Source organism: Podarcis bocagei (genome assembly GCF_964188305.1).
Source record: "Podarcis bocagei genome assembly, chromosome: 7".
Taxonomy (NCBI): domain Eukaryota; kingdom Metazoa; phylum Chordata; class Lepidosauria; order Squamata; family Lacertidae; genus Podarcis; species Podarcis bocagei.
Window position 1 is genome coordinate 90844436 of NC_138132.1, and position 14267 is coordinate 90858702.

At 47.5% G+C, this 14267-nt stretch overlaps 1 protein-coding gene across 5 annotated transcripts in view; it reads right to left on the reverse strand.

The window, feature by feature from the left end:
- Window positions 1–14267, reverse strand: part of KCNIP3 (potassium voltage-gated channel interacting protein 3) — a 128402-nt gene that overhangs the window by 39073 nt on the left and 75062 nt on the right. The window contains exon 1 of one of the 5 annotated variants that reach the window (XM_081201014.1): window positions 5293–5410. The exons of the other annotated variants lie outside the window; for them this stretch is intronic. Coding sequence (XP_081057140.1) covers window positions 5293–5395 — 103 coding nt within the window. The 5' untranslated portion in view covers window positions 5396–5410. Of the gene's footprint in view, window positions 1–5292; window positions 5411–14267 lie in introns of those variants that run through there. 5 annotated transcript variants of the gene reach the window in all.

The window sequence follows — 14267 nt, forward strand, 5'->3', positions numbered from 1 at the left end:
AGCCCTTGATTCAACTCTTGCCTCTGCCATCAACTCACACATGGGCCTAAACTAAGATGCCCTGTTTCAGCCTCCACCCCACTGGGCATATGGAGATGATAATGATGGGTCAACAAGATAGTAGTACTGTTTTTGGGGGGCAGGGGGCGGGTGGGGGGGACTCCCTGGTCCTGAATGGGGTAACTGTGCCCCTGAAGGACCAGGAGCGCAGCCTGGGAGTCATTTTGGACTCACAGCTGTCCATGGAGGCGCAGGTCAATTCTGTGCCCAGGGCAGCTGTCTACCAGCTCCATCTGGTACGCAGGATGAGACCCCACCTGCCCACAGACTGTCTTGCCAGAGTGGTAAATGCTCTAGTTATCTCCCACTTGGACTACTGCAATGCACTCTATGTGGGGCTACCTTTGAAGGTGACCCAGAAATTACAACTAATCCAGAATGCGGCAGCTAGACTGGTGACTGGGAGCGGCTGCCGAGAACACATAACACTGGTCCTGAAAGACCTACATTGGCTCCCAGTATGTTTCCAAGCACAATTCAAAGTGCTGGTGCTGACTTTTAAAGACCTAAATGGCCTCAGCCCAGTATACCTGAAGGAGCGACTCCACCCCCATCGTCCAGCCCCACTGAGGTCTAGCACTGAGGGCCTTCTGGCGGTTCCCTCTCTGCGAGAAGGGAGGTTACAGGGAACCAGGCAGAGGGCCTTCTCAGTGGAATGCCTTCCTATCAGATGTCAAGGAAATAAACAACTATCTGACTTTTAGAAGACATCTGAAGGCAGCCCTGTTTAGGAAAGTTTTTAATGTTTGATGTTTTAGCGCTTTATTATTATTAATATTCTGTTGGGAGCTGCCCATCCGGCTGGGGAAACCCAGCCAGAAGGACAGGGTATAAATAATAAATTATTATTATTATACAGTGGTGCCTCCGATTACAGATGGGATCTGTTCGGAATGCCGGTCGGATCCCGAGGTTTCCGCAACCAGAGGTGCCTGTTCTGTGCATGTGTGAGTGGTGCGTAGAGCGCTTCTGCGCATGCGTGAGTGGCGAAACCCAGAATAATACTTCCAGATTTGCCACTTTCGCAACCCGAAGTTTACGTTACCCAAGGGTAACGTAAGCGAAGGTTCTACTGTATTATTATCAACCAACAGAGGTGTTGTAAGGAATCTTGTGATGGAGTCCTGGGATAGCCATACCATGCATTTAAAGCACATTCAATGCACATTTAAAGCACATAACTTCTCCCAAAGAATTCTGGAAACTGTAGTTTCCTCCTCACAGAGCTACAATTCCCAGCAGCCATTATAAACTCCCCAGTTGAGATCTGCCCAATTAATGTTGCTTAAGCATTTTGAATGCCAGTTTCTGGGAATCACAAGCAGGGAGAGCCCCCCTGCTGCGCTTGTGTCTTGCTTGCATGACTCTCCCTGGGGCTTCTCTTGGCCACTGTGAGAACAGGAAGCTGGACTAGAGGGGCTCCCTTTGGCCTGAAACAGCAACCAGGCTCTTTAACTCTCCAAAAAGCCATATAAATTATTGTCTCCTACAGGCTTGCAGTTACTAAACCGGTCTTCCACAAACTCTGATTCTTCATATACAGTGGTACCTTGGTTGTCGAATGGCTTAGTTGTCAGACAAATTGGCTCCTGAATGCCGCAAACCCCAAAGTGAGTGTTCCAGTTTGTGAACATTTTTTGAAACCCAAACATCTGACACGGCTTCCAATTGAGTGCAGGAAGCTCCTGCAGCCGCTCCTTGGTTTTCAAACCGTTCCAGGAGTCAAACAGACTCCCAGAACAGATTAATTTTGAGAACCAAGGTACCACTGTATTTTGGACTATGACTCCCACCTGTCTCTGCAGCCCTTTGTCTGCAGTGACCATCATATGGTACCCAAACTACCAGAACAAATCACATAAGGCTCAATTCTGAAGCCAGTTTTAATTGTTTTTTATTTTAAATGTTTATATTCCACCTTTCATCTGGATTGCTCAACAGGTGAGTTATTGGTCTCTGTGTTGTTGTTGTTTTCTTCTTTTTTATGTATTTTTATGTTGTGCCCACCCTGAGATCTATGGAGGATGGGGGTATATAAATGTAAAAATTAAATACAGTAGAACCTTGGCTTACGTTACCCTTGGGTAACATAAACTTCGGGTTGTGAAAGTGACAAACCTGGAAGTATTTTTCCGGGTTTCACCGCTCACACATGCGCAGAAGCACTTTATTACACCGTGCACATGTGCAGAACAGGCACCTCCGGTTGCGGAAACCTCAGGATCCAACCAGAGCTCCAGAACGGATCCCGTCTGTAACCGGAGGTACCACTGTAAATAAAGGTAGCCAACAAGAGCAAAAAAATCCCAACCAACACCCCCCCCCTTAATAATCTAAATAAAGCATCCTTTGCAATGTTGGCTCTAGGTTTCGGTGGACCTTGGATCAAGTTGCCTCCATGGGCCTCCCTCCTTCAGGGAATCTCATTGCCATGATCACCAGCCTCCCTCCTGCATCCTTGCCAGGCAGAGAGCCAAGAAGCAAACAGGCAGTGGCTGGTCCTCCTTGCCACCAGCTTTGTCTGGGACAGAGCCAGAGGTGGGGGAACAAGTAAGCAGGTTGCAATAGTCCAGGGGGCTTTGGGCCAGTGAGTGGGCCCCCTGTTGCCATGTGGAGCCACAGCGGACGCCCAACCAGGCCAGCCCTTGGCACCTGATTGAACATGGAAACAGCAGCCATGAAACAAATATTCAGAAAGGAAGCAAAAAAAAAAAACAGATTAAAAATCAAATGCCGTCCTTAAAAGGAAGGGTTCTAACTATTTTCTGAAAGCTTTTTCCTCGCAAGGGTCATGGAAAGCACATGAATGTTCCATTCTTGGGTCACTAGGCCACAGTCTGGGAGATAACACACTTGAAGAGATAACACACTGTGAGTTCAGGCTGAGCTGAAGAACAGGGGCCATTTGCCTGCAGCTGTGCTCAAGTGGAGAGACACTGGTGGAGGGAAATGTGGTTTGTGCTTTTTCTCATCAGGATATAAAGGTGGGAAGCAGGGAAGAGTTTTTCAGAATGCTGAAGCAGGTTTGAAAGAGGGATGGCTGCCCATTTTATTCAACTTTCCTCAGTGCTGAACAAGACTGGCAGGGTTTTCAGAAACTTGCCACGCTTGTTTGATCAGTGGTGACAGGGGGTTAAAAGAGGATTGTAGACACTGGGAAGTGGAATTTTTCATAAACCACTTCCAGATCCCGTAAAAACCATTTTCTATCCCCATTCAAAGGGTCATACAATGTGCTCTGGCACATCATGCTATAACTTTCCACCATATTGGCACATGGAGGATAAGGCCTTTAGTGGCAAGGATGCTAACCTGAATAAAATATGGGAGTGGGGGGGGACGCCTAGCATAATTGATCACACACCCATTTGAATGGCAATTCCCATCAACTCTCAAATGTTCGGGGGGAGAGTGAAGGGACCCTGGCCCCTAGGAGCCGGCCCCTTTGACTGAAGGCAAGATGGCATCTCCAGGGTTGGAGGCTGTATTCTTCAGAATGCCAGCTGCTGAGGATCAAAAGCAGGGTGTTGCCCTCATGCCCTGATTACAGTCTTTCCAGAGACACACTTTTTGGTCACTGTGGGAAACAGAGGGCTTGACTGGGTGGGCTATTGGCCTGATCCAGCTGCAGGGTCCTTCTGAAGCTCCCATTCAAGCCACATGACAAAGCTTTGCAGTGAAGTGGGCAGATTTGGTTCTGGTGGAGCTACTCACAACCCTTTCCCCCCTGCAGATAGGTGAGGGGGCAAACAAAGTCAACTCACATCTCATCACTTGGGTCATGTGAATCTAGGCTGAGAAGCCAATTTCCCCCCAGCTGGTCTAAGCAGGGAAGATTCCCAAGGAGGGTCCCTCTCTCCTGTCCCTTTTAGGACTTTTAGTCGTCTGGGGCTTAGCTGTGCTTTGAGAGACACCAGGAGGGTGGGGAGAGCAAGAGCATAGGAAGCTGCCTTATACCAAGTCAGATGACTGGTCCATTGAGTTTCGCCTTCGCCAACCCTGGTGCCCTCAGGTGTTCAGGGTGACCTTCTGTAAGTTTTACCACCATCCCCAACCACTGGTCCACGCTGCCTGGGGCTGAAGTCCCACAACTTCTGGAGTGCCTCAGGTTCCCCAGCCCTGGGCTAGAATGATGGGCAGTATCTTTCCAGGATTTCAGGCAGGACTTCTCCAAGTCTGCCTGGAGAAGCTGGGGACCGAACTGGGACCACTGACTTGCTCCTCTGTTATTGAGCTCCAGTCCTCTAGCCTCAGCCTTTTCCAGAATCAAAAAGCACCCTCCATGGACAAGAAGGGGAATGAGGAATGTGGCATCCCAAGGGGCATTTCCACAGGCGGGTCTACATGTATGTTTACTACTGTTTGTTTCATTCAAATCCTGCCTTCCCTAAACAGCGAGGCATATGCAGGGTCCCCGGGGAGAGGGTCTCCCCTCCAGGCACAGACCAGAGACTGACCTGCTTAACTCCCTCAAGGCTGCTGCAGCATCAGGTGCCTTCGCACCTCCAGCCAGCCTCCTACTGCTTCTCCTTCTCTGCATGCTCAGGTCCCAGTCTAATTGGTCTGCGTATGTTTTCACCATTGCCCATCAATGCCCCCCCACCCTTTATTTTCCTTATTTTAACATTCAGGCCAAATAAGAGCTCTGTGGGGCTCAAAAGATTCCACCCCACAGGGCTGGTTCTTCTTTTAAAAAACATATTGATGTTTGGTCCTCTCTAGAAATAGGGGAGGGGAGATGATCCTGGGGAAAATTCATTCTTCAGCCACTTGGAAGAGAGGATAGGGCAGCTGAGAGTTTTTGCTAGTAGATAAATCCTTCTCTTCCCCCAGCTGAAAGCACCACTGGAACTAACAAGTTTTGCGGGGGGGGGGGGGGAGAACAGCTCCCTACAACATCATATAGAAACCAGCAAAAGAAGAGGAGTTATTTGGGGGCAAGGAAATGACACCAAACCACAGAGAATCACTAGAAGACTAAGAGAAAAGCTTGGTCCAAGGTTTATGTCCAGTTCCATCAGAATGGCAGCCAGACAGAACGAGATGGAGAGAGCAGATTGTCTAATTGTTACAGACCCCCTTGCTTCCAAAAACTAAGCATTCTACATTCACCAGTGGGCTGCTGTTTGGTCAGGGATCAAGGCAGCCTGGGTTGTGGGGAGGCAACTGGGTCGACACTGAGGGTCTTGGGTTGCCGTGAAAGGGGACACCAAGGGCACATGCTCTCGTTACCTTCCATAGACATGGGCTCCAGGATCCCGAACTGTTTGAGGACTGCGATGAAGAGGATAATGACCACCGCCATGGCGCAAAGTTCCATCCCCTGGATCGCCATTGCCAGCCAGCGTCCCGCGATGGGCAGCACAGCTCTGGGGGCATGCGACTCGCACCCCCCAGGGCCAGCTTAGCTCCCTTGGGAACCAGAGTGATGAGGAGCCGGAGCAGTCTGTCTGCAGCAGAGCAGAGCAGGTCCTTCCTTCCCCCTGCAGGTTCACATCTTCCAGTCCTCCGGTTGGCAGGGGTGAGGATGGGCAAAAGCCTCCTTCAGGCTTGCCCCATTGGGATGGTGCAGGGCAGGGGGAATGTGAACGAGGAGGAGGAGGTGGAGGGACGGGGGAGAGGTAAGGTGGTGGGGGTGATGGCCGGCACCCAAGAGGGGCTTGTCGCTGCTTTGGATCATGAAGGAAAAAACCAAGCCTCTAAAAGTTTCAAAACTTGGAGTGCAAAACTTCCCCGGCAGCTGCTGCAGCAAGTTCCCAGTGTGATTCTGGCTGCTTCTTCTCAGAGGCAGAGAATGTCATTGTTGCGAAGTCTCCTGAGCTCGGCCAGTTAAGGAAGCGGGCACGTGCCCCGTCCAGCACAGGCGGCAGGGGTCAGCCAGAGTTTCTGAGGGGCATCCCCCACGCCCTGCATTGCACCGCTGATGGAGAGGAGAGCATTTCCAGGCTGCTGGCATCTCAGCTGTCTGCAATGCCATTGGCTGCAAGGGCAGCTATAAAATATCAGCCCCCACCCTGAGGAGGGAGGAGGAGGAGGGCTGGGAGTCTCTCTCTCCGGGCTCATCTGGCAGGGAAGTCCAGGATGCAGGAGAGAAGAATCACCATGGCGACGAAGCTGTGGTCCAGCCTCATCTCCAAGGAGCAGGCTGATCAGCAGAAGCATTAGTGGTGTTTTTACACAAACTAGTGGTTTGTTTTGGACACTTTGCTGCTGCTTCTTTCTTTCAAACTCTCAGTGTTTGCAAGAGCAGAGAAGGAGGCAGTCCTGCTGGTAAGCAAACAGCTGGCACTCTCTGGCACTGCTATGTTACTTTGTGATATGTTAAGCTACAAGTCTTGTTTTTTATGCTGCTTTTTTGGCTGAAAAGTCCTCCAGAGTGGTGCACCAAAATAAAACTAAACAATGCAATACCATTTGCTTTCAAATGTTCCAGCACCTAAGAATTATGGGCCCATCGATACCTTGGCTTAATAGCTGCTCCACACTTTCTTATCTCTAAATCCACAGATTTCCTATGCAATCAATGTAGTTCTCCTATTTAGATTTTCTAACATCGGGAGTCTTTGGATTCAGGAAAGAGAAAGTGTGGGACAGTAGTAGGTGGAGAATGCCACATGGCTAAGGGGGAATTAAAGGAGGCAAAAGGGGGTCACAATCCACATTAAACAATGGTATTTTTGGGCCATGAGTGACCCTGACCATGTGCCAAGAGCCTTTCCTTGAAGGGAACATTTTGGCTTCAGATTTAAGAGAAACAGGAGACTGGAAGGCAATATGTTTTTGAGCATGTGGAGAAAAAGTACTTTTCCTTCCTACCCCCCACCCTGCTCCCAAAAAGTATAAATACAAAGTACCTTTGAGCGCATGCAGACATCAGTGGACTGCAGTAGTATTCTGAGAGGCAGGATGAATTGTACTACTTTAGAACACTGTTAATGCTCCCCCTTTATTGAAAAAGAAATCCCTGTAACAACAGTCATTGCAGGAAGTTGCTTGATCTAGAAAATTTCTCCCCGATCAACAGAAGTCTAGTGTCCACATTAAGGGAAGGGACAGTACCACTCTAGTCTACCTTGGTCAGACCCCACCTGGAGTCCTGTGCCCAGTGCTGTATGCCAGTTTAAGAAGGATATTGACAAGAATGTGTGTAGAGGAGGACAACAAAGATGATCAAGAATCTGGAAGCCAAGCCTTATGGGGAACGGTGCGTGTTTAGCCTGCAGAAGAGAAGACTGAGAGGTGATGTGATGGCCATCTTCAAATATCTAAATTGCAGTCACATGGAAGTTGGAGCAAGCTTGTTTCCTTCTCCTCCAGAGGGCCCAAACCAATGGATTCAAATGATAAGGAATGAGATTCTGATTTAACATCAGGAAAAACTTTCTGATAGTAAGAGCTGTTCGACAGTGGAACCGACTCCATCAGGCAGGGGCAAAACTAGGCTTTATTTCATCTGGGTCAAAGACCCAGTTTGTCACCTCCCCCCCCCCCATGCATTTGCATACACACACACACAGGCTGTGAGCCCAATGGTGCCATTCTGGAGGCTTCACCCGGGGCAAAAGAGCGGGCTGGCCTCGCCCCCTCCGTGGCTATGGCACTGCCCGGTGGACTCTCCTTCCTTGGAGGTTTACAAGCAGAGGATGGATGGCCATCTGTCACAGCCAGCTGTGATTCCTGCATTGCAGGGGGCAAGAATGGGTGAACCTTGAAGTCCCTCCCAACTCTCCAGTTCTCCAATTCTGTGGTTTTATATGTGAGCATTTCACTCATTGGGAGGTCTTATTTTTAGATGGGGGCATGCATTAAAACAACACCTTCTACTGCTTCAGGATTCTACCACCTCACACAGTGCTGCAAGCCCAGAGCAGACCGCAATCAATTGATGCAGTGGAATAAAGAGACAGAAAAATAGACAGTGCCACCTCAAACAACAGGTGGGGGAGATTGCTCTGTCTGTAGCAACTCCCTACAGACAGAGAATAAGTAATAAAGGTTCTAGCCTCACCTTGTGCTGGCTTTCTATTTGCAAGAAGTTTTGTTGATGTTTGTCCAGCGATTCTATCATCTCAGCATCCCATCACTGAACCCTGCGGCATGTGTAGACCCCTGCCTCATTTGCCCCTGTGGAAGTCTTTTGATTCAACATGGGTTTTCATGCACTGCTTTGTGGATCTTTCAGAATTCGCCTTTCTTTTTGTTATTCTCCCCCTTTCTCTCGGTAAATTTTAGTGCAAAGAATACAGCTCCTCCTTCTGTTTGCTGAATCACATACATTTTACAGCAATGGTTCCGATGAACCATCTGAAAACTGCTGAAGGTCCTGGAGGATCACTTAATGATTTTTGTGCCTCTTCAGCATTTGTAATGCACTGTGCTAGAAGCTGTCTAATTTTTAATTGCTTCTTTTCTTTCCCATATAATTCAATTTGTAATATAATAAAATGCAATGTAAGAAATAAAAGAAGCAATAGAAATACAATTAATAATGAACACAAATCTTTAACATGATGGAAGTGCCATCTCCTGCCTTCAATCATAATTTTCAGAAATGCTATGGACTACATGAATGAAGCTCATGGACCAATGGTGGTCCGCAGACTAGTTGGTGAACCCCTGAGTTACACAGCAATCCTATACATCTACTCAGAAGTAAGTCCATTGAGTTTAATGGGATTTATTCTCAATTAGTGCATTAAAGGACTGCAACTTTAGTTGCTCAAAACTTGTGGAGGGTCGAACCTTGCCCCCCCCATTTCAAACATATTAAGATGTTATTTTTATTTTATTTTAAAATGAAAATAAGTGGCACAAACACCTCAGCAAAAATGCCAGATTGTACTTAAACATCAGTTTGACAGATCCACCCTCCCCACCCTCATTTAAGCATTCTGCCTTCACTCCTCACAATGAAAGGTGTAAAAAAACTCAATTATTCATGCCAGGAAGAATAGGGAACTTTGATTTATGTCTCGTGGCTTAGAAGGTTTATGCCCCTTATCTATTTCTATGTTGCAGTGGTTTTTTAATTATTCATTTTAAGTGCTGAATGACTGAGTGGAAGGTAAGCTTGTTCCTAACCTCTCTGATGGGACGAATCACAACGTAGAAGAGAAATTTGCTGAACAGACACCATAAATCCAACTCATTTAACCCCCCCCCCACAAAAATAAATAAAAGATTAAATTAAAAAATCCTTCCTCAAAAGCAGGAATTGTGAAATCACGTGACAGGTAGTTCCACAGGATAGCATTACACCACAAAATAAAGTATTCATATCCTTTACATCTCATGCTGGCTGGGAAGGCAAGGGAGGAGAGGGGCTATAGTTCAGAGCACCAGCTTCTCACAAAGAAGGTACAACCAACTCACCAGAATGATCGGGGAGATGGAGACGGAACAGACTTTGGGGAGCTGCTGTCAAGAAATACCAGACTAGACAGACCAACAGCCTGGCCTCACAGAAGGCAGCAGTTACTGAAGAAACTGTATGTTTACAAACCTCCAAAAGTATTTACACAAATACTCATATTGTTAAAGGGACTTTAAAAAATGTTTTGCAAATTTCCTTCTTTATAAATCATACACTTTACTATACTGCACTGTACAGTTTCTGCTTATTATGTGACTGTCCCAAAAAGGATTGGTCCAAGATAGACATTTGGCCGCCCAAAAGGTTGCAGTGCAGAATCCCAGGATCCTTTGCAACATCAGCAGAGGTCAGTGGGCAAAACTCTTAGATTAGATCACATCCTGTTTTACTGGCAACTCTAAAAATGGTTCCACTCCAGCTCTCGAAAAACTAGGGCTAGCCTTCCCTATCCTGGTGCTCTCTAGACATGTTGGACTACGATGTGCATCAGCCCCAGCAAGCATGGCTGCATGATGCTGCGGCCAGGTTGAAAAATCTGGTTGTCAGGGGTTTAAGGCCGGGTTATTGGAAAGGCTCCCTTTTCCCATGTGAACCCACCCACTTCTTAAGATCATCACCAGAGGCCTTCTTACATCTTCTGAATATCCCTGAGGTTAGTTAGTTTGGGACAAAGTTGGGTGAAGGTGTTCTTAGTAATCAAGTTCAGGCTGCCCCCCCCCCCCAATCCTGGGAACTGTAGTTTGATAACGGTGTTGGGAATTGTAGCTCTGCGAGGAGTAAACTACAGTTCTCGGGATTTTTGTGGGGTGTGTTTTAAATATATGGCGTGCACTGAATTTTTAAACTTTTTGTTGCTTTATTGTTGATGTCAGCATCTTTGGACTATTCTTAGGAAAAGTGGTGCATGCATTTCAAAATTAATAAATACATGTCTTAGAAATCTTCCTTTTTTGTATTCACAGCTTCTTTAGGGGCAAATGCAAATATATTTTATTTATTACTGATTCCTTACAGGTTACATATATCCCACCTTTCTCCCACCACACAACCCAAGGTGGCAGGCCTGTGGTTCTCAGAAGGTAAGCCTTTTCTAAAGAATCACAGAATGGTAGAGTTGGAAGGGACCCTGAGGATCATCTAGTCCAACCCCCCCTGCAAGGCAGGAATAGGCAGCTGTCAAACCAACAACCTTGGCGTTATCAGCACCAGATTTGAACCAACGGAGCTAAGAGACCCCCTCCACTCCCTGCAGACTAAGAGGCAGAGGTGCCAACTCCCTGGGGCCCCGAGCACCCACAAAATTCCCCAAGAAGGGGCTGGGCACCCACAAATTTCAGTGCCAGGGCCATGCACGATGCACGGCACCCATGGTCACGGGGCCAAGTTGGCACTCCTGCAAAATGGTAAAAACTTGCAATGAAATGCATGGAGAACGCAGGCTTAATAGGGGTAAAAATGCTTAATGAACTGACGGGAGGTTCACATATTACAGCTGAGATCTTAGATTTCATTTCAGGTTGCTTAAACTCTTGTTTTTAATTTGTGGTTTTAAAATATGGTCATTTAAATCACTTTGAGATGCTTTTGTGGAAAAAGCGACTAACAAACATAATAAATAAATATTGTTTGTTTATTTATTTATTTCTGTTGATCTAAATGCTATTATTTGTTACAGTTTTAACTCAGAATGCCCAAGGAGGCTTACAATAAAATGCATAGCAGAGCCAGTGTGGCATAATGGTTAGAGTGTTGGACTGGGACATGGGAGGCAAAGGTAAAGGGACCCCTGACCATTAGGTCCAGTCGTGGCCGACTCTGGGGTTGCGGCGCTCATCTCGCTTTCTTGGCCAAGGGAGCCGGCGTACAGCTTCCGGGTCATGTGGCCAGCACGACTAAGCTGCTTCTGACGAACCAGAGCAGCGCACAGAAACGCCGTTTACCTTCCCACCAGAGCGGTCCCTATTTATCTACTTGCACTTTGATGTGCTTTCGAACTGCTAGGTGGGCAGGATCAGGGCCCGAGCAACGGGAGCTCACCCAGTCGCAGGGATTCAAACCACTGCTGACCTTCTGATCGGCAAGCCCTAGGCTCTGTGGCATAATAACCCACAGTGCCACCTGGGAGAGCAGGGTTCAAATTCTCCACTCAGCCTTGAAGCTTGACCTTGGAGTCAGTCACCATCTCTTAGCCTAGCCTTCCTCGCAGGGTTGCTGTGAGGATGAAGTGGGAAGAAGGAGAACTACGTACACTGCCTTGAACTCCTTGGAAGATAAAGGTGCTACATAAATGTAGTAAATAAAATAAAAATAATTAAAAATAGCAATGATAGAATGAGCAAATACGGGTGGGGGGGGGAGCAAAAAGCAGCAGCCAGTTAAAATAATAATGAAATCACAAATTGAAGTGGAGAGCAGAGAGAAAAACGATGAAATCTATTCAGTGTGCCCAAAGTATGTTTAAATAAAAAAGACAGACACCTGCCAATAAGAGCTAGACTGGCCTCTCGCAAAAAGGAGTTTCAGAGCCTGGGGGCAGCACTTGGGAAGCCATCCCCCCTCTCAAGTTGCAACCAAGAGTATGTACATCTGATGTGGGCAGGACAGAGAGGAGGAGAGGAGCCCAGAAGAGGGCCAAAGCTGGGCAGGCTTGTGTGGAAGAAGGTGGACTTGCCACTAATTTATGCTGCAATCCTAAACACCATTGAATTTGATAAGACTTACTTCTAAGTAGATTGGGCTAAAGCCTCAGCGCCTAGGGCTTGCCGATCGAAAGGTCGGCGGTTCGAATCCCCGCGGCGGGGTGCGCTCCCGCTGCTCGGTCCCAGCGCCTGCCAACCTAGCAGTTCGAAAGCACCTTCGGGTGCAAGTAGATAAATAGGTACCGCTTACCAGCGGGAAGGTAAACGGCGTTCCGTGTGCTGCGCTGGCTCGCCAGATGCAGCTTTGTCACGCTGGCCACGTGACCCGGAAGTGTCTCCGGACAGCGCTGGCCCCCGGCCAATAGATGTGAGATGGGCGCACAAACCCCAGAGTCTGTCAAGACTGGCCCGTTCGGGCAGGGGTACCTTTACCTTTACCTTACTTCTAAGTAGACATGGTTGAGATGCCTGTAACTCTACGAACAACTTGCCACTAATTTATGCTGCAATCCTAAACACCATTGAGTTTGAGAAGACTTACTTCTAAGTAGACATGGTTGGGATGCCTGTAACTCTACGAACATGGGAAGTTGTCCATCAATTCATCTTTCCCAGCATTGCCAACACTGGCTGGCAGCAGCTCTCCAGGGTTTCAGGAGTTGCCAGGGATTGAGCCTGGAACCTTTTGTGTGTATGGGAGAAGCTGGAGGCTTCCAGACTGTCAGGGTTCAAGTTGTGCAATTAGTTGGTTGGGAGGTCTTTTTGCAATGTGGGCAAACGCCCTGGGAATTGTGAGATAATACTTGCTTGATGCAACATCATCTAACCTCCATCACCAGCAGGAACTGAGGACTCCTGCATGCACTTACTGCATCCCACCCTGCCACCTGGAAGGGATGCTGATCACAACACCAACAACACACAATTTGTTCCTCATCCTTCAGAGTGAAAAGCTGCTTCCTAAACCAGAATGTATTCTGATTTCCTTAATACACCAAAATAATTTCAGAGCGCTCCCATTTTTCGCACGTGCTGGGGCACTGCTACTGTTTTTAAAATCTCGTTCCTTCTTGCTTCTCCCATTTGTTTCTTTCCTCTTGAGAACTGCACTTTGGCTGGGAAAGGAGTGGCAGAAAAAGGCTTGACTAGTTTCTCCATAAACGCTGCTCTATAAACAAGACATTGATCCTTATTTCTCTCAATGTAAAATATTAAAGATGCTTAAATGGATAAAAGCTTTAGACCTGAATTCTTTCCAATATGTGGTGCATTAGGAGCCACCGGCCAGTCAGTTTAATGGATGGCACCTAATAGCTTGCTGGGTGACCAGCCTGCTAGACCCCCACCCACCACTCACCCTGCAAAAAAGCCCTCCTCGCTTGGATCAAAGCCCAACAGGAACCCACTGTAAGGTCCTTTGTTAATAATGAGTGACAGGCAGGGCTGGCTTCATTAGGAGGCAGCATGAGGTGGCTTCCTCAGACAGATGCTGTTGGGCAGTATGGAAGGATGTTGGCGTTTTGACAGATAATGGATACCAGGGTCCTAAAAGTCTATTAAAATCTGATTCCAGCAGGTTTTGCCTTGGCACGAACTGCCCATTTCTGGCAAGCTCTGCCCACAGCAGTGGCGTAGAATGGGGGGCTTTGGGGCCCTGGCCCTGGGCGTACTTTTTTGAGGCAGCGTGCCCCCATGACAGGCTCCCTCACCAGAGTCTGAATCGGCCCCACATGGCCAGCCACAGAGGGTCAGCCTTGGCCAAGGACCACAGCGGGCTCTCTCTGTGCCCCCTCAGTATGCCTTAGCATGTTCTTCTTTGGCTGCCCTTTAAAATTTCCCAAGACTCCCTGCCTGATATTGCCCAGATTTTAAGATGGAATTTCACCATGCTCATAGTTTTTATTGTAATTTTTGGTAACAGAAATTTTATCTGGAAAATGGCAGCTCCAGTTGCTAGCACAATGAAGCTGATACAATAAACTGTTATCAAATCCATTTAGCACAGCACAGCACAGCAAATACCGTATTTTTCACTCTATAACACGCACCCAACCATAACACGCACATAGTTTTTAGAGGAGGAAAATCCGTAGGCATGCCACCCGTAGGCATTTCCTCCATAACACGCACAGACATTTCCCCTTACTTTCTAGGAGGAAAAAAGTGAGTGTTATGGTGCAAAAAATACGGTACTT